The sequence below is a fragment of the Eubalaena glacialis genome, chromosome 6 (genome assembly GCF_028564815.1).
Source record: "Eubalaena glacialis isolate mEubGla1 chromosome 6, mEubGla1.1.hap2.+ XY, whole genome shotgun sequence".
NCBI classification, from domain to species: domain Eukaryota; kingdom Metazoa; phylum Chordata; class Mammalia; order Artiodactyla; family Balaenidae; genus Eubalaena; species Eubalaena glacialis.
The window spans coordinates 118,135,288-118,160,140 of record NC_083721.1 but is presented as its reverse complement, the minus strand read 5'-3'; the positions used below and the strand labels follow the sequence as shown (position 1 = coordinate 118,160,140).

The following is a 24,853-nucleotide window of genomic DNA, read 5'->3' as shown; positions in this document are numbered from 1 at the left end:
ATGTGTGTATATATATATATATATGTATTTATGTATATATATGGAGGCTATATATATGGAGAGTCTATATACAATATATGTATATATTCTCTATATTTATATATAAAATCAAATTAGGTTCATGTTTATAAAATCTTATATACGGCTTTTTTCACTTACCTTTTTGATACAAGCATCTGTCCTTTTGATTACATCTTCTTCAAAAATATAATTCAATGCCATCTAGTCAAATAGATCACCATAATGAATTTATTGAATTCCCTATTGCTGAATAATTATAGTTATCTCCACTTTTTGCTCTCATAGATAGTGCCACAGTGAACATCCACGTATATGTACTGTCACTTTACATTTGGGTAGCTCTGTCTTTTGTGCATTGCAAAGCCCATTTGTCTTCAGAGATAGAATTCTGTACTCACCCGAAATGAAGCTCAAGAGATACAACCCCAGTGGACCATGCAGAGTTTCAAAGGGCTTGCCGAAAGCATTGTACATGAAGAAGGCTGTCCCCACCAGGGTTAAAACGATAAGGATCGTGGAGAAAAGAATGACATTGACGTGGATACTCACTGGGATGGCTTTGAGCAAATCTGGGAAAACTGAAGATAAAACGAAGATTAGAAGAAATTTCATCAGCAGTCATCTGCAAGTGTAATTAAAAAAAATTAAATCCCTCTTTTTTTTAACTTCAAAAATCACTAAAATCCTTCCGATGAATACAGTCTCACTTACTAATTTACAAGGGATTTACAAAAAGGTTTAAACATGGGATTATTTTATAGAACTCACCAGGAAAAACTAGCAAAGGGGGAGATTTGAGGGAATTTTTTTTTTTTTTTTTTTTTGCTCTCGGTCATATGTAATTACTTAAATAAACAAGTGCTGGCTTTATAACCAAAATCTATACATTTTGATGACCAAACTTTTAATGACATTTCTCATTAGTCTTTAAAAAAAAGGTCTATCTTAACTTGTAATGACATTTTCAGGACTGGGGGAGTTCAAACATCAGGAGGTTTCTACATTTCCTTTGCTACAAAAACAAAAATTGTTTCTTGTCCACACCAAGATTAAAGAATGGGGTATTTTCAGTCAACTTCAATATTTTGATGTAGCACAAGCTGTGGGAAAATAATTTCTGGTGATACAAGAAATATTTTCCATTTAGAAAACATGCCAAATCTATTTCTAGATTTTGTGTTCAGGGCAAGTTTTTCTTGTTTGCAGAGGAAATGAAATACTTTATAAATGTAGGATTTCTCTTATCTGCTGAGTCATCAGCATGCTTAGCATCAGTGAACCCGGAAAAACCAAACTGGAGAAGTTTAGTTTAGTCCATTTTAGTTTCCCAAACTTTATTTATTGAGCACCTACTGTGTGCCAGACATTGTTCTAGGCGCTGGAAATAGAGCCATAAAATAAGATAGACAAGGTCCCTGTTGTCTTATGGAGTTTATAACCTAATGGGAGTTGATAGACAAATAACAGGTAAACAAATGAATGTGATAGTTTATTGCCAAAGAAGGCCACCATCAATTCCCTTCCTCCTTTTACATACATGTCACTTCTGCTTTAAGAGGTAGAATTTATTCCTCAATCCCCTTGAACGTGGGCTGGCTTATGACTGCTTTGACCATTTGAATATGGCAGCAGAAATACATTTTGCCACTTTCAGGCCTGGCTTATAAGAGGACCAACCATTTCCACTTCTTTCCTCTTGGAGACTTGAGCTGCCATGCAGGAAGTCCAGTTCTCTGCTGGAAAAGGAGGTCACCCGGAGGAGCACCGGGGCACCAGACAAGGGAGGGAAGAACCTTAGACATCCAGCCCAGAAAAGCCTCCAGATGACTCCAACCCCAGCTGCTGTTTAACTGCAACAGGGAAAGTCCCAATCAAGAACTGCCCAGCTGAACTGGTAAATTTTTGTTTCAAGCCCCTGAGTTTTGAGTGGCTATTACGCACTGATAACAAGACACTTTCAGACAGTGATAATGCTGTGGAGAAAGAAAACAGGGTGATGGGATTTTGAGTGACTGGATGAGAGGATGGGGGTGGTCAGGAAGGTGACACCCGAGCTGACACCTGAATGTTGAGAAGGAAGTGCCTGTATAAAGATCTGGGGAAGAGCGTTGCAGGGAAGAAGAACACAGCTGCGGCAGCGGTGAGCCAGTGTGGGCCACGGTTCCTGGTGAATGAGGTGGAGGAAGAAGTGGGTTGCTAGGCTGGGATCGGATTCTTGGCACCTACTAGATCCTGGTCTGTTGACCATGGTGGCAGGGGGTGCGGTCTGCCTTTAGGCTAAATTCATTTGGAAGCCATGAGAGGGTTTTAAGTAGGAGAGTGACCTAATCTACTTCATGAGGTGAAAAGATCACTCTGGCTGCCCAGTAATGAGTACACGGGGGAGGGCAAGGGTGGAAGCCGGGATACTGGGGGTGGGTGTGGGGAGGTGGCAGGTATTTACAGTGATAAGAGATGGAGGCCTGGACTAAGGTGTAGCAGTAGAGGTGGTGAGAGCTTGTCAGATGTGGAGATGGAAGATAGAACTTGTTGAAAGAAAGAAATCAAGGATAACTCCTAGAGTAACTGAATAAATGGTGATGCTATTGAGACAGATAAGTAGAAGGAACAGGTTTGGCCAGGGGAGGGGGAAGTGATGCAAGAGCTCTGTTTTAGATATTTTAAGTTTGAGTTGTGTTTGGGATATCCAAGTAGAGACGACAAAGAGGATTTGTCTGGAGGTCCATGGAGAGGGCGGAGGTATTTAAGGAGGTGAAACTAGGGTGAGGAAAGCAAGGTACCTAGGGCAAATAGGGAAATTTAAGGAGACAGTCACGCTCTGGGGCCAAGCCTGCCCTTGCACAAGCCCAAGAGTAAATGTCTCCTTAACTTTTATGACCTAGGTGCCTCAGTGGCCTCACCCTGGTTCTGGAGCTCGTATTTAAAGCCAGGGGAATGGCTGTCACCTGTGGAGAAGCTGTAGCTAGAGGAGAGAAGGGCCCAGTAGAGAAAGAGAGCTTGTGAGTTAGGAGCAAATCCATGGATTGGACAGCAGGAAGCCAAGGGAAGAAAATGTTTCAAGGAGGAAGTGGTCGGCTGTGCAAATACATGTCCTAAGGCCACAGTGCTGTGTTCCTGACCACGTGTCAGAAAGCAACCAGGTGAAGGAGTTGCAACCCAGTTGAAGGGTTCAGAACAAATCCTTCACCACTGCTAGATATAACTAACTACATACGGACATGCGTAAAACATGCTTAGCGCTATCAGATAGGGACCATCCTCTTCAGGAGCACAGACAAGGTCATTTGTGCCCTGCCGGCGCTCACTCAGGGTCCTTGCTCAGAAGTCATGGGCAGGTCATTTGACTACTGAGGTTTACTTGCGCTATATTTCTTTTATCTTCTCATAAGAGAAATGCACACTAAATCTATGAGATACCATTTTCCACAAATCATATTTACAAAGATTAAAACGTTTAGTGATATGCTGTGTGAGCTAAGGTGTAGGGAAATGAAGACCCTTGTGCACTTTTCTTGGGAGTGTAAATTGGTACAGCTTCTTTTGGGGCAGTTGGGCACTACCTATAAAGAATTAAAATGCATATATCCCTTAGCTCAGCAATTTTACTTCCAGGAGTTTATCCTATGGATATTTTGCATATGAATCCAATAAAATATTACAAGAATATTCATGGCAGCATTTTTTTGGTAAAAACAAAAGGTTGGAAATAACTTACATGTCTATCAGTATGGTATCCATACAATAGAATTAAGTCAATGATTTCAAACAATGAAGCAAATCTTTAAGAACAGGTATGGAATTATCATCAAAATGTGATGTTAGATGAAAAAAACACATCAAACAGAGAAAAGTGCCTCATTCTATCATTTGGGGAAAAGCCAAAGGAGAATGTATATAATAACAAGTAATTATTTAGGTACTTAACTTATCTGATTTAGTTCTCTCAGCAATGCCGTGAGATAGGTACTATTATTAGTTCTATTTACCAGAGGAAAAAACTGGGGCTCAGAGGCGATGTGCCCAAGATTTTTACTTAGTAAGTGGCAGAGTACAGACTTGAACTCATGTCCTCACTCTTATCCACCAGGCTACAGCGTGGGGACAGGCATCCTTGTCTAGGTAGAGACTATTTCTAGAGGATTACCCATGAAACTGGTAACACTGCTTCTGGGGGAGGAGACTGAGGGATATTTCATTATGTACCTTTTAGTACAGTTTGGAAAAAAAATTTTTACCACTCTGCAAGCACTATCTATTCAATAAATACATGAATACTTTACAAAAACAATTAAAAGGATAAATGAAGACAAAAAATTCCCACGACTGTCCTACATTAAAAGACACTTAGGAGATGTACTAACCAAATGCAATGTATAGGTATTATTTGGGATCTGAACAAAACTTTATGAAAGACATTTTGAGATAACCAAGGAAAATTGAACATGGACTGAGTTTTAGATGATATTACATAACTATTATTGATTTTGTTGGTTATGTTAAAGGTATTGTGATTGTGTTTTGAAAAGTCCTTATCAGTTAGAAATTGGATGGATGGATAGATGGATGGATGGATGCGTGGATGGATAGATAAAGATAAAATGAGAAAATGCCTCTGCTTTGTTTGGAAGAGGGTGCAGAGGCACACGGGGTGTGGAAGTGCACAGGTGCTGAGCCTCGGTTGTCAGTGATTGTACTGGTCCACGCTGCCCTGTGCTCCGGGGGCGCAGAGCGAAGCAGCTGGTCTATGATCACCAGCCCTCCAGAGATTCCAACTGCTGAGATAGCTCCATCCATCCAACCTGTTATTCTTACACTTGGTTAGCTGTTGACTTGGTTTTGACTAGCAGTTATCAAAAACCACCTTGCTTCCTTCCATCTCCCCACTTGTAGAAAATGTAGCCACCTCTTTGTGTCTGATGGGGCAGCTAGGTGAAGCCCGTCTGAAAATTGAGGTTTGTTACCAAATTGAAACAAAGGCAGAAGAAATTGCACTGATTTGCCTCCTGGAAAGAAAAGCCAGAAGCTAAAATAAATTTCATGTGGAGCATATTAATTCTTATGAAGTCTCTTAAAATTCCTACTCTTGTGAGAAAGTCACCCAGGAGGGCACTAATCCCTGCATGTTATGCTTACATTTTATCAGGTTTCTTTGTTTGATGAAAATTCCCCGAGTCTGTAATGACCAATCAGAACTCTGATAACAACCCTCCATTTTCCAGCCAACACTAATATGACTTTTCCTTTGCGGAAGATGAGAGCAGACCATTCAAATAGATATTGGGAGGTGTCACTTTAATGATATTGGATATTGTGTATCTAGGAGGTAGATTTGTTCGGTCTTTCCATCCTTTGAGGTGTAGGATTACACCACAGAAAAAGGATTTGAACATTTTGATCTGTGGAGGGGCTGTCATTAATCCAGCATTGCTTCTGGCCTTGAGAAATTACTTGATTAGCTGTTGACAAGGAAAGGGAGTTATTTATGAAAACGGGCAGCCGATGCCATGTTAGCAGCACAGGCTTGGTCTGTGGGTTCAGCATTATTCTCTCTTTCTTTCATTCCCTTATCACTGATTTCCTCCATTCTGTCTATGAGTCCGTGTGTCTAGGTCTCCTTATCCTTCAACCACCCCAAACCCCTAATTACCCTTCTTTTCTCTTCATTATTTCATTACCAGACTTCCTCAAAGAGAAATATGTGAGTAATAATAATATGAATAAAAATAACAGCCACTAATTTCATGGCATTTGCTATGTACCATGTGCTTTAGGTATATTGCATAAATCAACACACTTAATTCTTACAACAATATAAGGAAAGTAGTATTTTATCCTCAGTGTATAGGTTAAAAAAAAAAGCGCAGAGAAGTTGAGTAATTTGTGTAAAGTCACACAGTGGCATTGCTGCCTTGGCTTTTACTTTCGCCCCCTATTGTTAAGACCAAAGTAAAATTAACACAGTAAAAAATTCTCTTTTTAGCGTACAGTTCTGTGAGTTTTGACAAATGCTTACGATCATGGGACCACCACCACAATCAAGTTATGGAACTATTCCACATTTCCCAAAATTTCCTGTTCCCCCTTTGTAGTCAACCCGTCCTCCACCCCCAGCTCCTATATGTGTGACTTTATAAGAAACTGCCAAGTGTTTTCCACAGTGGCTGTACCATTTCACCTTCCCACCTGCAATGTATGAGGGTCCCAGCTGTTCTGCATTCTTACTGGCACTTGGCAGGTTTTTAAAAATTGTAGTCATTTAATAGAAGTGTAGTTTATCTCGTAGCTTTAATTTGCATTTGCCAAATGACTAATGATGTTGAGCATCCTTTTGTGAGTTTACTTGCCTTCCATATATCTTTTTTGTTGAAGTGTCTGTTCATATCTTTTGTGCATTTTTTTATTGAATTATTTATTACTATTATTATTGAGTTTTGAGAATTGTTTATGCCTGCTGGATACAAGCCCTTTATCAGATAAGTAATTCGCAAATATTTTCTCTGAGTTTGTGACTTGTCTTTTCATTCTCTTATCAGTGTCTTTTGAAGAGCAGTCCTTATCTTTATGAATTCCAGTTTATGAGTTTTTTTCTTTTATGTATCACGTTTAGAGGTCAAATCTAAGAAGTCTTTCCCAAATGCAAGGTCACAAATAATTTCCTGTATGTTTTTCTTCTAGACATTTTTTGGCTTTAGGTTTACATTTAAGTCTATGATCCATTTTGAGTTATTTTTTGTATATGGCCAAGGTTAAATTTTTTTTTTGCATATGAATATCCAATTGTTTCAGTACTTAAAAAGCTGACCATAGACTTAACATATGATCCAGCAATCCCACTCCTTAACATATGACCCAGCAATCCCACTCCTAGATATTTGCCTAATAGCTTTAAAAACATGTCCACACACAAATCTGTATGTAAATGTTTACAGTGGCTTTATTCATATTTGCTAAAAACTGAAACACATCTTAAATATTCATCAACTGGTGAATGGACAAACAAGCTGTGACCTGTCCATAAAACAAAATACTACTTAGTAATACAAAGGAACAGACTGTTGGTGCACACAATAGGATGGGTGTACTGAAATGCATTATGCTAACTGAAAGTAAGTGAATTCAAAAGGCTGCGTATTGTATGATTCCATATATGTGACATTCTGGAAAAAGCAAAATGATAAGGACAGAAAACAGATCAGTGGTTGCCCAGGGTTGGAGGGTAGGGGAGGACATTGACCACAAAGGGGCACAAGGGAAATTTGGGGGGTAATGGAAGTGTTCTATATCTTGATTGCGGTGGTATTTACATGCCTCTATGCATCAGTCAAAATTCAGAGACCTGTACGCCTAAAAAGGACGAGGTGTATTGTATGTAGTTATACCTCTATAAGCCTTACTGAAAACAGAACAAAGCAGGAGGAACAAGGTCTGGAATGAGTAGGGTCCTCCAGACGTGAGTGATAGCCTCAGCAAAGGTGATCATTTGGCATGGAGGAAGGAAGAGCTTAGTTAGCGAGAAGAAAAGGATCACTGGGCCAAGAGTCAGGCGCCCAGGTTCTGGTCCACTATGGGACCCTGAGCAAGTTAACTGGTCCCTCTTTCTCTCTGTAAAATGAGAGTTTTCCACGGGGCAGCCTGGGAAATGACCGGGCATTTGAAATTTGACAAAGGAAGTTCATGTTTCAGCTTCTTTTCTAACTCTCTGAACTCCCTAAACCTTGATTTCCTTATCTGAAAAATAAGACTAGTCCCACCTTTCTCTCACATCTGTGGGGATTCAATGGCATCAGCGTATGGAGAACCTAGCTCATGGTAGGTGTTCAGTAGAGGTCTGCTGTGGTGCGCCCCTAAGGCCAATTCCACCACAATCCACCCCTTCCCACTTCCTCAAAGACACCGCTGAGGAATCCTCTCCTCTCTCTGCCACAGCATCAATTTTCCCCATGTGTTGGATCAGTTCCATCATCACACAAATATGCTATCATTTTCTCATCTTAAAACAAAAAATCTGGGACTTCCCTGGTGGTCCAGTGGTAAAGAATCCGTCTTCCAATTCAGGGGATGAGAGTTCGATCCCTGGTGGGGGAACTAAGATCCCACATGCTGCGGGGCAACTAAGCCCCTCGCACCACAACTAAGACCCAATGCAGTCAAAAATAAATCAATAAATAAATATTTAAAAAAAAAATCTCACTTAAGTCCTTCTCCAGCTATTACCCCCTTTCTCAGTTTCCCTTACAGCAAAAGCTCTCAGGGAGTTGCCTACACTCTCAGCATCTCATTCCTCTCTCCACTTTCTCTCTTGAACCCACTGCACTAATGCTACCTTTCCCAGGGCACCAGAGAGCTTCAAGCTGCCAAACGCAATGGTCCATCTTTCTCCTCATCTTACCTGGTCTACGTTTGACACAGCGGCTCACTCCCTCCTCCTGGAAACGCTTTCTTCCCCCTGGCTTGCAGAAACTGCACTCCTGGGTTTGCTACCTCCCTGGCTACCATCTTGAACTACTTTGTTGGTTCACCTCATCTCCTGAGCCATCCAGGGGACAACTCAGTTCCTTGACCTCTTCTCCCTCTTCCCGTATTCCCCTGGTGCTCTATGCAGTATCATGGCTTTAACTGGAAGTATTCTCAAGCAGATGTTTCCAGCCCAGACTTCTCCCTGAATTCCACACTTGCATGTCCTCCAATTACCTATTGAACATCTTGACTGGGATATTGAATAGGCATCTCAAGGTGTCCCAAACTGAACTCATAATCTCCTCTTCTCACCCTTGCTTCCTTTAGCCTTCTTCCTTTAGCAAGCCTTCGGTGGCTGGCGGTCGGATTCTTCCTTGGCCTCATCCTTGATTCTTCTCTAACTCTCACATTTCATGTTTAATCCATCAGGAAAACCTCCTGGCACCACCTTCAGAGCTTGACCACATCTCCCTGTCTTCACTGCTCCACCTGGTCTAAGCCACCACCATCTCTCACTTGGAGGACTACAAGGGCTTCCTAACTGGTCCCCCTGTTTCCACCCCTCCATCCTGCAATCTACTCTCAACCCAGTAGCCAGTGGAATCTTTTAAAAGTGAATTGGGTTATTTCAGTCCCCTGCTCAAACCCTTCTAGAAAATTCTAATCTCACCCAGAGTATAAGCCAAGTCAATACAATGGCCTACTAGGCAGTACATGATTGGACCTCTTGTCTGACCTCTGACTTCATCTGCTACCTGTTTCCTTGCCTGGTGTGCTCCAGCCACTAGTCTCCTTACTGTACTTCAAACGAGCTGGGAACACTGCTACCTCAGGGCCTTTGCACATACTGTTCCCTCAGCCTCTATATTTCCCTAGATAACTCATGGCTTGCTCCTTTACCTCCATGTATTTACTTAGATGCCACTTTCTCGGGGAGGCCTTCTTTATTTAAAGTTGCAACCCCCTGCCCAGTCACCTCCCTGCCCCCGAACTCCCAACACCTTGTGTTGTTTTTATTTTTCTCCATAGCAATTATCACCGTTTGATAAGTGGTATATTTTTACTTATTTGTTTCTTTGTTTCCCCCATAACATGAGGACAGGTGCATTGGTCTGTTTCATCCACTGCTGTATTCCTAGCACCTAAGAACGCTGGCAAAGCAGTATTTCTCAACCTTTTGTTTTCACTGTTGCTCCTCACCCAAGGAGTCTTTTTAGACATTCCTCCTAATCACCCTCCACTCATGAAATTTTAATACCACAGATATATTGTATATTGGTTTCTGTATTGTATTTGTATATGTACTTTATACACATATAATACATACTTTCTAAGGAGTAAGGGATATTTTCTCGCCCCCGAGAATCAATTTTCACCTCCTTAGGGGGTTCTGCTGCTGTGGAGAAGGCATAATGTAGCTGCTGGACACAGATGTGTTGGATGGATACGTTTTGCTTGGAGTAGGATGCAGGGATGGAGTCTGGTTAGCAGGTTTGGGGATTCCTGGTGGAAGCCAGTGATTCTGATGGAAAGGAGTTAGTGCCACATTGGTGAGGAGGGAAGGAAGGAGAGGAGAGGACCATACAGATAGCGACCTCAGGGCCAAAGGAGAAGAAGAAGCGGGTTGGCAGTTTGAAGTGTGATGGGAGTTTCCGGTTGAGAACCAGAATTTGTCCTTTGAGTCAGGCAGTCACTGGTGACCTTGATATAAGCTGTTTCTGGGGTTGGTGGTAATAGAAACTGAATTGAGTTTTTGGAGAGAATCTGGGACAATGCAGAAATAAAATAGAATAGTTGCCAAAGGGATGATAGGAGCCAGTGTGGGTTTTTTGTTTTTTTTTTTCCTTTTAAGAAGTTGAAAGACCTGGCTGGCAACTGGAATGGAATTTCAAATCTCTTTATTAAAAGAAAAATTTTAATCCAACATACTCGGGAGATTGTCAACATGTTAGATGGAAACTGATGGCTGTTTAATAACAAGGTTTAAAGTTTGGGATTTGTGAAAGAATCCATCTCAGACTTGAACATGACACAGCTCTTTTTTGTTAGCAGGGCAGGAGGATGGGGGAAGATGGACTTGCTCTCTCCATATTTCTGTTAGTTTGAGCAAAGGTCCAGCTGTTTATGGAGGGATCTTATAACTGAACAACATTATAACAGTGAAATGGAAATTAAGGTACAAATTTCACCCACAATCTCACCAACATAAAAAGCAAGCTTTTCCTTTATTTTTGTTCCTTTCAAATCTTTGTCCATCTTACTATTTATTTTATACATTACTATAATCATAATGAAGTTTTAAGGTCACATTCTGTTCTTTTTAATCAGAATATAAGCATTTCCCATGTCATACAGATTGTCTTCATAACTACCATTTAGATAACTGCATGGGTTTTCCATCAAACTGATGCAGTATTGTCCATTAGGTAGCCTTCCATTATTTCAGTATTATAGCTAATGCTTCCATGAACATTTTCAAGCACATACCTTTTTCTTTCTTATCATGAGGGTGGGTGATGAGCAGGAATAACCTTTCTGGATGAATTCCCAGGAAAGGAATTACTTGGGCCAGCATGCTTTCTAAGAGAATGCTATCTAGATATGTAAAGGTCGAGGGAACCTAAAGATGGTGAGTTAGAGTCTGTAACATACATGTTAAACTCCTGGTTCAAAGCTCAATTTCCCCTCTGTGAAGTCTGGAAAGTGGAGATTTCTGACAAGCTATCGAGTCAGAAACAGAGCTAGAAGAAACTAGTCATTGGACTGACTCTACCAATAGAATAGAAGGCAGCCAAGTCACAGGAGGGAGAGGAGAGAAAGGGAACCCACATTACATAGCTCGCTCAGCACAGAGGAAGGCTGTGGTACCCTCATGACTACAGTCTACTATTATGAAACAGAGCTGAGTAAGTCACAAGTTAATGACTGGGAGTGAAAACGCAGTCACAGGGGATGCTCTCTTTAGGAAGTTTACCCTCCTGCTGTCATTTGGCCGGGGTGGGGGGCCTCTATTCCTTGGGCTGTATGTCTTGCCTCTGGACTCCCACTGTCCTTGAGCCTCTGATCTGTGGCACCCCCATTTCTGCAAAGCCTTTTCCAGTCTTTCCCTCTTCTGTCTCTCGTCAGATATTCCAAACCTCCCCCCGCTTTTAAGCACCTGTCACATCCCCACTCCATTTCCCTTAGTCTTGTCTGCCTGGCCTACAAAAGGCTTGAAAATATCTAGAGAACCGAACTGTTCCATTTCACAGAGAAAGCAGAGGCTATCAGAGGAATTCCCTCAACTTTGCAGTACCGCAGGGCCACCCTTCTTTTTGGTCCAGGCCAACCTTCCCTCCATTCCTAATGAAAAAATTTTTTCTCCTGTCTAAGGCTTGGCGTCCTCCCCTGTGCTCTCAGACCCTTTTTTGCTTCACAGGGTCCTTCCTAAATCCATTAATTATCTACGTGTCCTTTCTGTCTTCAGCTTTTTCCTCCCTACTGGTCTATCCCCTCAGCATAGAATCATACTCAAGATTCTCCCATTGTATACACACACACACACACACACACCCCTAGCCTGGCCTTAGGACTCTTCTAACTACTCCCTGACCTCAGTCTTTCTTTGGGTCCTTACATTTCATTCCCTCCTCAGCTCCTGCAAGGACCTCCCTTCTTAAAGGAGGACCACTCCATCAAGACTGCTTTAGCAAAGGTCCCCCATGATCGTCTATAAGAGTCACAGGGCTATCTTCGTTGTCTCTCATGCGATGCCTCTGTGGTGGTCAGGACTGTTGACCATTGCTTCCTGGTTGAAGGTTGCTCCTCCCACAGTTCCCTCCCAGCTCACTGACCATCCCCTCTCAGTCTCCTTTGCAAGTCCCTCCTCCTCTACCAGGAAATATTGGTGTTTTCTAGAACACATCTTCTTTTGCCTTCTCATTCGATTCACCTCTCTGGGAAGCCTCCTCTTCAGCTGTAGCTCCAACTACCACCTCCAATCTGCCAATTCCCAGCACTGTGCCTCCGCCCCAGCCTCGCTCATGACCTCCGGATCTGCGTAACTGATGGACGTCTCTTGTTGCTGGCCCATAAGTGAACCTCATTAAACATGACCAAAAGTAATTTCATCTTCTCTCTAAATTTTCCCCTTCTGTATTTAGCTTGGTGAATGATCACAACCATCCCTCCAGAGGAAATCTGGGGTTCATCCTCTGTCACCAAGTCCTGTTGATTTTTGCTTCTGATTATCTTGGAAATATTTGCTCCCCTTTCCAGCCTTCTGACAGTGCTTTGGTTTGGACCTCCAAATCTTGGAGGAGCCTTCTGACTATCCTCCCCACCTCTCTTTTGGTCTTCTAATCCATCTTCTGTCCTGACACATACCTGCTAAACATCCTTAAACGGTCTCCCAATGGCCACAGGATAAAGTTAACTGCTTCCGTTCAGCAAAGCCCCTCACATTCTGGTCCCTGCTTCCTCTCCAGCCTTACCTTCCTCCTCCTCCTCCTGACTCTCATGCATCCTCTGCACTCTGGCCACAATAGGCTCTTCATACCTTGGCTCATGCTGTTCCTTTGCTCACATTGGCTTCTTCAATGCCACTTAGTGAAATCTAACTCTAATCCTCCCTTTCCTCTGATTTCTCTGTGCCTTGCCCTGACAGAGAGTAATTCTCCTTCTTTGAGCTTTCTGAACAAAAACGTTCATGGTGATGGTAAAGGGTGCTATTCCACCATCCATAGTTCTGTTTCTTCCCCATTCTGTTCTCACAATAGGATTGCACGTTTTGGCCCCTTTGAGGGCCCCATGCAACAACCTTGGCCAAGAAAATATAAGTGGAAGTGGCATGTGTCAGTTCCGGGTCGGAGAATTTAGTTGCCAGTGTGAGAGCCTCCACAGCTCTTTGTTGCAACAACTGATGACATTCCGGATGGTGGCTGCATCCTGAAACAGACCTATAGCTAATCTCTGACGAATATGTACTGTGAGCAAGAAATCAATCTTTGTTGATTTTTTTTTTTTTTTTTTTTTTGGCCACACTGCACAGCCTGCGGGATCTCAGTTCCCCGACCAGGGATTGAACCCAGGCCATGGCAGTGAAAGCCTGGAATCCTAACCACTAGGCCACCAGGGAACTCCCATTCTTTGTTGATTTAAACCTATAACATTTGGACATATTTGTTATTAAAACACAACCTAGCCCTTCTTGACAGAGGAAGCTGTACAGTTCTTATAAGTGGTCAGTTATTTAAAAACACTTCTGCTAGATTCTTAGTTGTTTCTCTTATTCCCTTTGTGTCCTCAGAGTCTAGAAGAACACTTGGGCACATAAGCACCAATGATCTTTTTTGGGGGGGTGAGGGGGATGAGGGCACATATACTGTAACTTACAAAGAATTTGTGTCTTACATGTGAGGTTACACTGTTTTCAATAGATCATTGGAAAGTAATAAGATAAAAAAACTGTTTTTACTAACTGCTAAGTATGTTCTTTTATTACTTGCCATTAATCCATGTTTTATTTGATTGCTATAAATGTATGGCTTTCATTTCACTTGCCTTAAAATTTATTTTGTTTCTATCTCCTGGGTTCTTCTGTTATATTTTATCCTGAAACTTTGTTCTCTTTTTATCTCTTACTGATTCCAGTCTAGCAGTCGTATCTTTCATCCTGCAATTCTTAAAACAGGAATCAGTAAACCCGGTCTAAACCTATGTTTAGGCACTAACCAAGACTATGAGATGGTTAGAATATCACGCATGACCAAAGCAAGAAGGGCGGGAAGCTGGTGGGAAGAGAGAAAAATAGCCAGGCATCAACCAAAGGACAATATGGCAGGTTTGGAAAAGCATAGCTTTGGGAATTAGGAAAGTCTGAGATTAATCTGGTTTTTCCATTTACTGCTTATGGGGGTCTCTGCTACCTCAGCTCCCGTACCTGTAAATGTGGGTGGTAATAGAAATAAGTCACAGAATTTTTGAGAGACACAGTGAGATCAGTTATGTGGGAGCTCTTTGTAAATTTTACATAATCACTTAAATATTTTTTAACATGACAAGAATGGCAGAAGAGTTGTAGTTCCACCAAGAGTGGTGGATTTAAGAACTCAGTGCAGTGAGAATGCTGGCATTTCCAAGCCTCAGGATTGATCACTGGGAGGGGGAGGAGTTATTTGACCCACAGGTGGGGGTCATATCTGTACATTAGGACCTAAGATCCTCCCAGAGGAGCCCTTAGATTACATGGAAGTCAGGCAAACTGTCTCGTAGCTCAGAGTTGTTTTTTTTTTTTTCCTGACCTGGTGGGTGACTATTGCTGTACGTAATCCAAGAACTTTGGATTTAGAGTTAATCACTTATTTGCTACCTGTCACACACTCCTCTCAGTGTCTGATCTACTGTTCCCATTCTCGCTTCTGTTTCCCTTGTGCAATTGCTTGCACATTCTCTGTAATGGTTGTCTAAGATGATGCTTGGGCTGATGACACACCTCTAAAGAGGAATCCTGATAGTTGCTTAGAAGGAGCAGAGCCCTTCCACAGGAGACACGCAGATGGAGGCCAAGACATTAGCTTTATTTCTGATAAAGTGCTGGAGAATGTGTCATCTACCCAGTTCCGCTGAGCTAGGAGCCTCCCCCCCACTCCCTGCCAGCCACAGGCAGGGCTGGACAGCCGAGGGCCTCCCTATCCAGGGCAGAGCTGGCTCCTTACCCTGGCCAGGGGAAGAGCAGACTCCGGTAACTGGTGGGCAGATTTGGAAAGAGGAGAAGCCTTTGAAGCCGCTGGGGCTGGGAGCCAAGTATGCTCAGTGTCTTCCTGCAAACCCATCAATCAGATCTCTCATTCCCTCCGAGGCCAGGTGGGTGTGGATGAAGTGTGAGACCCTTCACAGAAATATGCAGCTAAAGGAATGGAAGGCAAGCATCCCAACTCAAATTTGACCAGAAAACCTCCCAGCTGTGTGGAAACAATACTAAATACTGCTTCTCCTCACTGCCCTCCTTCTGGTGACCTGCCCAGCCCTAACACTGAGGGCTTCTGACTCTTAGCCTCACCTGATTCTACCTGTTTTGGCCGTCATCCACCGCAATAGTTCTCAACCGTGGCTACACATTGGAATCACTTGGGGAGCTTCTAAACTATCCAGTGCTCAGGCCCCACCTCCAGGGATCCTGATTCAATTGGTCTGGGATGGAACCTTGGCGTCAGTAGTTTTCAAGACTCCCCGGGTGATTCTAAATCACAGCCAGGGTTACAGACCACTGATCTAATGGTTTAGGTCGCATCGACCCTATTCGTCTTCATCTGGCTAGATGTAAACTGCAGGTAACACCATCTGTGAAGCTCTCAGAATGAAGGCAGCCCCTCTGATGATGATGTTAGCAATGGTGCCGCCACTTTTTCCTAGATTAAAGCCGTGATGGTAGCTTCAGAGGTCCTATTTTTCTTCTCAACTTGTCCTTCACATAAAAGGTAGGTTTCAGAAAGAAGTTGTATTTGGCCCCTTGGTGCTCAGCTATTCATTTTCTTGAAAGGGAATAAGGGGGAAGATTTCTTTTCTTCTTACAGAAATGCTCTTGATCTGACTTTCCCCTCAGCCCATCTGCAGCCAGTCATTATGAAAATCCAGTAAAAGACATTCCCTGACATAAACTCAATGCATTCATCTCCTTTAATATCACCCCTAGTCGCACACCCAGGTATTGAGCCAGGCTTCTGATGGCTACGTGGTCAGGGAGAATGAAATCCATGACCCCAGCACTTAAAAGGAGGAGACATGATGATATGATAGAACCACTTAAAATACAGTTTTCTTGGTACCGCGCCTGAATTTCTCTCAGCTGAACTGTATCTACCTGACTCCAGCCTATTGGAAGCAGCCCCATCAGTGAGTCTTAATCACCCACAGTGGCTGAGGGACAGCAGATGCTTTGGTGCATCTGTGTCTCTGATAACAGAACCCATTTAACTGCTCTGAATCCATGGGGTATGATTATATTGGGGTAATAACTCCCAAGAATGGCTTTGCCACAGTTATGACATGCTGAGAGGGAGGGAAATACGAATCCTGCATAAATTAGTCTCCCAGGTACAGTTAGCTATTCGTCAGTGCTATCATACCTGTAATAAAAGAGCATCACCCCACAACCAGTCTGGGTTGACTAGACGAAAGGCACATAGACCAGCTGCATGACTAGACGAAAGGCACATTTGTCATTGTTTAATTTAGATGAGTTTTGTTTTTAAAAGAAATATGCCTTTAGCTTTATGAAAACCCTGATATAGTTCAGAGATTAAAATGAGTTTTTATTTTTCATCTTTTGAAAAAAAGAGATCTGGATTTATACTCATTCTATCCCATCTATCCCATTGATTCCTCATAAAAAAAAAAATCAGTTTTTGTAGTGAATCAAATGTACCTGCTTTTTTTTTTTTTCATCCCTGCCTCTGTTTTGCAACTGTTCATGTCACCTCAGGAAGGAGCCTGCCATTTTCATCACTGCTGTGGTGAAATATTTACTGTAGTCCAAGTAGCTAACTTTGAAGATCATACCATGTAGATTTTCGTCGGCAGAGATTTTAAATCAGCTAACCACATGTGCGGTCAGATATCTCTGCCTTCTACGTAAACTATCAGCATCAAGGTAATATAATTACGTAACCCAAAGATTTAGCCAGGAGCATGTGACTTGCTCAACCTAGATTCTTAAACAGGCTTGGCTTGACAGTTTTACTTTCCAAAGGTCAAAGATTGGGGCTGAGATATCAGGGCCACTGAAATGTGAAATAAAGAGGAAATGAATGAATTCAAATCTTAAGGCCAAGTACCATCACCTGATTATATGAGAACTGGCTCTTGTGAAGTACCAACATAATTGTTTTTCATCTTTGAGGTTTTTTTTAAAAAATTGAAGTATAGTTGACTTACAATATTATATTAATTTCAGGTGTACAACATAGTAATTTGATCTTTTTATAGATTATACTGCAAAGTTATAAAATATTGACTATATTTCCTGTGTTGTATATTACATCCTTATAACTATTTAGTTTATAACTGGGAATTTGTACCCCTTCATCCCCTTCCCCTACTTTGCCTGCCCCACCCAGCTCCCGTCTGCTAACTACTAGTTTGTTCTCTGCATCTGTAGGTCTGTTTCTGTTTTGTTATATTTGTATTTTGTAGTTCACAGCATATAATTGAAAACACACGGTATTTGCCTTTCTCTGTGTGACATTTTACTAAGTATAACACCCTCCAGTTTGATCCACATTGTCACAAGTGGCAAGATTTCATTCTTTTTATGGCTGAATAATATTCCATTGTATATGTAAAACGTATCTTTTTTATCCATTCATCTGTTGATGGATACTTTGTTTCTATATCTTGGCTGTTATAAATGATGCTGCTATGAACATAGGGATGTGTATATCTTTTTGAATTAGTGTTTTCACTTTCTTGGATAAATATCTCGGTGTGGAATTGCTGGATCGTGTGGTAGTTCTATTTTTAATTTTTTGAGGAACCTCCATGGTATAGTGGGTAGTGGGTATACCAATTTACATTCCCACCAACAGTGCACAAAGGTTCCTTTTTCTCCACGTCCTCACCAACCCAACATAATATTTTAAATAGGTGGTGAAACTGAGTCCTACTCTTACATTTCCCTCAGCTCTTTGCATCCTGTTTTGCATATTGTAAGGAGACAGAATGTGGCAGAGGGATGAGCAGATCAAGAATTTCAATCCTAGGTCTGCTACCTACTAGGTCTGTGACTTTGGGAAGGTTTTGTGACCTCTCTGAGTTTCCAGTTTCTATATTTGTTCAAGAGAAGTAGCATCATAACACCTCCCACGTAAGGGTTGGAGTTCATATCTGCAGAATGCCTGGCACCCGTGAGACACCCAATAAATGGGCAGCTGACATTAGTAATTTTTTCTTTTGGATTGTCTGAAAGTCCTTGGGGAAGATGAGTCACCCTCAGAGACTAAAAGAGAAGACAGAGCAGCAAATTGTGAGAACAATTAAGGAGTCATCCTCCAACAGGTAAAGTTCACACTCCAGGGTTAAGTTCTGGAAGTTCCACTGAGGTCCTGCCACATAGAGCCTCAGAAGCAGCCCCGTCAGCCTCTACTTCATCTCTCAGGAAAGTCCAGGTCAATGGCTTCACTGGCTGTTAGAGTGGAGGGTAATTTAAAGGGAAGGAAGGTGTGTGTACGTGTGTGTGTGTACACATATATGCAAAATTACAATTGTCAAAGAAGGCTGATTTTGTGGATTTTTTTTCCGGTAAGGATATTAGAGGTAGTTGTTAGGGAGGAGAGAGAAATAAACGTTCTTGTCCTGTACTAGCCAAGGAGAGCCAGAAGTTCCTTTTCTCAAAAACACCTTTTCCATATTTCTCCCTAATTTGAGGATAATTTCTGCTTAAGTTCTGCCTTTGGGTAAAGAATACCCATGGAGTGTTAAATATACTAGTCATTCCTCATTTCTTGCCGTTACCAGTTTATGAAATCAGATTCAGGAAAGAGGAGTTTTTCAGTGAGAATGGAAGAGGAGTTTCTAGGAAAAATGAAAGAAAAAAACGGAAGGAAGTAGGGCAGCCTCTCCCTGCCTTTTGATTTTCTCCCTTTTTTTGCTTTCTCAATAATTCTCTCTTAATTACGTGAGTGTTTATGGCTGTTCCTGGAACCCACTAACCCATTTCCCTAGAATTCCAGAATTCCCCATTTTTCATTTTCTCCTTCTTTAACCTGCAATTTTCTACACAAAAAGTAAAAGGTTATAACAGGGGGAAAAAAAGAAGTATTCACTTTGATAATGAAATTCATCTGGGTCCTAATAAATGGTAGGTATTTCAGAATACTTCACTTTAAAAATCAGGAGCTTTGAAAATGAAAGAGCAAAGGCACACAAAACTCACCGCTTCTAATGATGGTGGCTAAAATCTGTCAGTGGGGGTTTCAAGCAACTGAAGCTAGAAGAGTCACATGCAAATTTAAAGCTGGAAGGGCCTTGTCTAGGACAGCCAGCCCCTTGTTATATAGATCATAGAGTGTTTTTGAACTGGAAGAGACATTAGAAATAGCCTAGTTTCACCTCCCATTTTATAGATGCAAGAACTGAAAACCAACAAAGTGACATAATTTGCTGAAAGTCTAACCTCCAGTGAGTGGCAAATTGCATCGCAAATTGCTTGAACATTTACTAAGTACCCCTTTGTGACAGGCATCATGCTAGGTCCTGGTTTGAGGGAGAAACGGGATGGTTTGTGGGATACACAGCCCCTTGCCTTCTTGGGGCTCCCGTTCTCCTTGCAGTGAAATACACATCCTCAAACACTTTTAGTACAAGGTGATTTGAAATAACAGGGTGAACATTAAGGTCTGGAAAGGATAAAGGAGGAAACAGTTATTTGACCGTGAGAATTTGGCTTTCCCCTTCATGCTAGTGCTTCCTGAACATTACGATCTGCTATCCCACTAATCACTTTTTCCCCCCAATGGGAGGAAAACAACATCTCGATTAGCTGGACTGTTTTAATGGGTGAGTGAGACTAGACAGTAGCCGCCCCCGACCCCGAGCTAAAAGGCCAGAAGGGCCCTGCATGCTGGGTGACACAGTACAGGTGGCTTCCTTGCCTCCTCCCTCCCACCAGGTAGTCTTCCTCAAACTTCCTCCCACCAGGTAGTCTTCCTCAAACCACCTCAGGAGGTAGGTGTCCCTCCTACCCGCACCGTGCCTGCTTCCACACAGGCGGTGCGCTAAGGAAGGGGGGAGAGAGAGGCATTGTTACTAGAAAGAGGTATGTCAAAGACCTTTGCAGCTCCGCCATATGTAGGTAGGGTGACGGGAGAGATGCAGGTAGATCACCTGGAACAGGTGGGATCTGCAGAGACAGGAGTCACACTTGCAGGAGACCATGGAGATCGGGTGCCAACTCTCAGTGTTGGTCGCAGAGACCCTGAATCCCAACTATTCTACCCCAAAATATGTTTGGGAAGCCACCTGCTTGCTCACCGAAGTAGTTTCAACATTCCCTCTGCAATCTGGGTCATATGCCTCATTTGGTCAAGAAACTCTGCTTCTCTAAAATGTGAAGTCAGCTAAATTTCTGCTAAGCTTTTTACAAATTTTCCATCATAAGGTCCAAGATGCTTTAAAAAGTATGACTCAAGTTGCAAGCTGTGATAAGTGATTGGTTAAATTTTATTTTTTACATGTCAAAAAAAATATTCCATATGTTTTCCCCAGCTCATTGAACTGTCTTGGCAATGAAGAGATCAGCATATCTAGGAATGATTGATACCATATGATTCTTGGGTAGCATATTTTGATGATGCTCTGCACTGTTTCAAACCAAAACAGAAACCCACCCACACACCCTGCGCTCAAAAACCGGTACTTTTTGTCTTGATGACTACATTTAGAGTTTAAACACCATCATTAAAATTTTACAGTGACATATCAGGAAAAACTAAGCTGACCAGTTGTGTTGCCTAGAAGGAAAAGCAGTCCTTCATTATAATGAATGAAATTGTGTGCTAGGTATGAAGGCTATGACCTCTAGAAGATGAATCGCTGACCCATAAATGGATGAGAATCAGCCAGAGTAAACGAGGCAGAAGTTTTCCCAGCATAATTGTGCATGCTGGCAGGGAAGATTTTTGTTATAATTAAAAGAGATAGAATGGTCAATAGGGAACATTTAATAGGAACAAATATGACAACATCGCCTAACTATTTTTCTGGTCCATTCTTCATCCTCACGTTATACCATACATCTGGGTTTTAAGAGTGACACATACATTGCACATAAAAATAACACACATAAACTTGTACAGCAGAACCAAGCAAAAATTCGTTTAGAATAAGGACACTGTCAATGCCCAATTTATTCAGAGTAAATCTCCAACTAAATTTGCACTGTCCAATGCAAGATTTTCTTCGCTAGGCTGGGGAAAATGTTCAGAGTATCATGGGGACTAATGCAATCCTGTGAGATAGGCTAGGGTATTGTTTAAACTCCACCAGCTCTGTGAGTCTTCACAGAAAGCAAAGGGGCACCTGATTAGAACAACTTCATTATAGACAGAGCCGGTGTAGGACACAGCCATAAAAAATCCTTCATTGAACCAGAGAAGACTGTGGCCTTGTGAGGATTAAATGAGACAGGCTATGCATAGCGCTTACTGTGAAGTAAGTATTTAGAAAACATATTGTTTTGGAACATGTCCTGTGCTATGAGTAAAGTTTATCTTCATTTCACTGTACAAAATGCAAAGGCTCCAGAAAAATCCCCTGTAGGCTCCCTGCTTTTGTCTAAATTCATTTGTGAGAAGCTTTACTCACACTTTAGCTGCCAATGACTCATGGTTAAATCGTTTCACTCATCTTTTTTCCTTTTTTGTTTTTTAATACAGTTGCAAATCACGTGACATTCTGCTTTGTTCTTTTCTCCCCCCTAAGGGAAGCTAAACAACTCTAAGAGCCCCATTACCTTAATGAACTAAAGCCATGCAGTGAAAAGGGTGGGTATCCACTTCATCAAATCTAGTAGATGATAATTTCTTGAAAAGCTGAAGACTAATTCTTGGGGATTTTCTGGAGCCCTATGCAAATTCATATCACTTAACAGCCTACGTGAGTTGAAGGCTGGTATCCAATGACTGCTAAGAAATTGTCAAGAATGTTGCAGAAATATAAATAGGCCAGCACTGAAATTTAATTAGACACTGCATACGTTAATAATAAATTCAATTAATTTAGCCTTCTACCTATGCTAGAAAAAAAATACCCAGGCAAAATAATAATTCATTTTAAATGCCTCAGTTGGTAACCTCCTTTCCTGAAGAGTGATTTATGCAGTAATTTACTGGCTGTGTCTTCATAAGATTGTTCCAAACCAGCCCCTTTGAAATAATAATAATTTCTGAATGTGCACTAGGAGAGATATAACAAATGGCTTTTTATTAATTTTCATTTAATGAGTTGCCTATCCACATGGTAATTTTTTAAAAATTCTCTTCTTAAGATAAACAGGTTGTAAATACTACAGGTAACACTTCCATTTCACAAATATCGCGACAGGAAAATCTGTCTCATATTCTGTACGTGATTCGAAGGTTAATCAGTGGCAAATTTTCTATCCTAAATAGGCTTCTAATTCTTTCCCAGTTAGCACAGCATATCATTTTAAATTTCTATAGTCAAATGATCCAAATTGGGTAAGGAAAAAATATATATATATATTTTTCGACAGCAAAGCTCCTAGGAGGGAAAATAAGGGTGTAGACAGGAAACAAAGTTCTGTGCAAGGGGGAAAAGCAGCTAGAGTTGGTTAAAGAGCCCATGACACTGGTTCTTTTTTAAAGAACAAAACCAAGATCATCTCTTACAGCTTTCCTGTTGCACAAGTTCCTCCCTTTTAAAAAAGGAGCCCATAATTTCTTACATAAATATTAATATTTAAGAATTTTAATTGCTTGTCTTTTCAAAAAGTTTAATTCCCTGGCAACTTATGAACTATAAGTTGTCATAAGAAAAATAGCAAGAATGAAATAATAAAAACAAAATAATAAAAACTAGGAAGAAGAAACTGCTCAGAAGAGACCTAGGTATTTCAAATAGTTCATACCTGTTTAAAAAATCCTGCAATAGACAGGGCCAGGCTCTTAAAAATAATTTCTTGCAACACTTGGAAGAGTTTGCCTAAAGTATTAAATAATTCAAATGCAATAGTTACTTACATGAGAACCGAAAGGGCCTTGCTCCCAGCCCGCATTGCCTCACGCCCTCTCCATGGAAAAGCCCGTACTGCATCTCGCCCATGAACTTGTCCAGCTCCTGCCCCGAGGCATTGACGAGCAGAGCCCCAGTTTTGCAGAGGAAGGTGGCTTTGATCCACAAAGGTGTTCCCAGAGCTGTCACAGCTCCGAGGGCACACACAAAGCTTAACATCCCAGCCATGCAAAAAATGACTTTCTTCTGTTGGCTTGGCATGATGAGAAATGGCTCTTGTGAGGGTGAGGTTCACAAACCAGACCTTTGTGACCGATGAGAAGTGACTGCCCCTTTGACTGCATTTATTATGGAAGCTGAACAGACAGAACCCCGCTGAAAAGGCAACTTCACCATCGATGGCGTTTCTCACCAGGTTAAATGTCAGAATGCCAGGATGAAGGTGGCTTCATCACGCTTACTTGGTTTTTTTCTCCTTTTCTGCTGCTGCTTCTAATTTGAAATCTTTGGACTAAGAATCTGTAAAATAAAACTCCTTCAAACTGCCTTCAAGTATCTCCACTTGTGTCCCTTGGTAACAGAGGTCTAAGATAACAGATGGAGTCCTCCGTGTAACTTGATGAATGCCTCCCCTCTCCTCTGCCTTTTGTCTGATTGGGAGAGTTGAAACTTTCAGAAACAGTCTTGGTTCCTATGGTAAATTTTCAGCAACTTGAGAAGTTCATTTATTGATGTGTTTTTATTTTTGTTTTTGCTTTTGGTGCGGAGAGAAGAGGAGTGTCGTTAGAGGTAGGAAGAATATATATATACACACACACATATATATTGGCAATTAATTGATTTTGGAAAATGTTCATTGTAGCAGGATAAAATAATGGACTGAAGGGGATTCTGTATGTACCTGAAGCACCGTAGACCAACCACCGGGGCTCCTAACTCCTTTTCTCCCAGGTCAGTGATTTAGAACCAGTGTGTCAGTAGAGAGTTTGATTCAATTTTTCCCTGGCACACAAAAATATGGAGAGGCAGGTGCAAATATCTAGATTTCTAAATGTTTTCCTTTAAAACATTTGGCTGCTTTGGGACAATGGCAAGGGAATGTGGTTCTGGATCTGAGAAATACCAGAATCTGGAAAGAAGACAAAGGCATTGTCATGGAAATAATGGATTGTAGTCAGATAGAAGGCACTAAGAATTCATCACTGAAAAGCACAGGTCTCAGCAGAGGTAATTGGCCAGAGAGACAAGAGACAAAGGTGTGAGCAAGACTAAATAGCAAAGTGAGTTTGGTTAAATTGTCAAGATCTGAAAACTAAAGTTCAGAATTCAGTGACAGCTTTTTAACTGCATTTCCAGTGAGATTCCTCTTTCTGCAAACAGATATAGTACTCGTTTGTGTGTGTGTGTGTGTGTCTGTGTGTGTAAGTGTTTAATGAATGTCTATTTATGCCACATTATTGTGCTAGGCTCTGACCTACAAAGTGAACTTTTAGTAAGAACTTATTACATCTGGCACCTTGCTAAGTGTTTTACCTAAATTATCTAATTCTCACGATTAGTGTATAAAGTGATGAGGAAGAAGATCACCATGATATCCCCATTTCATAGATATGGAAACTGAGGCTCAGAATGAGCAAACAACTTGCCC

General features: G+C 41.5%; 1 protein-coding gene across 2 annotated transcripts in view; it reads right to left on the bottom strand.

Moving 5' to 3' along the window:
* CLRN1 (clarin 1) overlaps positions 1-23,466 on the bottom strand; it is a 38,011-nt gene extending 14,545 nt beyond the window's left edge. For both annotated transcript variants that reach the window (XM_061193547.1, XM_061193548.1), the window contains exons 1-2: positions 23,214-23,466; positions 420-599 (exon numbers count right to left, since the gene is read on the bottom strand). In XM_061193547.1, coding sequence (XP_061049530.1) covers positions 420-599; positions 23,214-23,466 — 433 coding nt within the window. The remainder of the gene's footprint in view (positions 1-419; positions 600-23,213) is intronic.
* Positions 23,467-24,853: the final 1,387 nt, after the last annotated feature.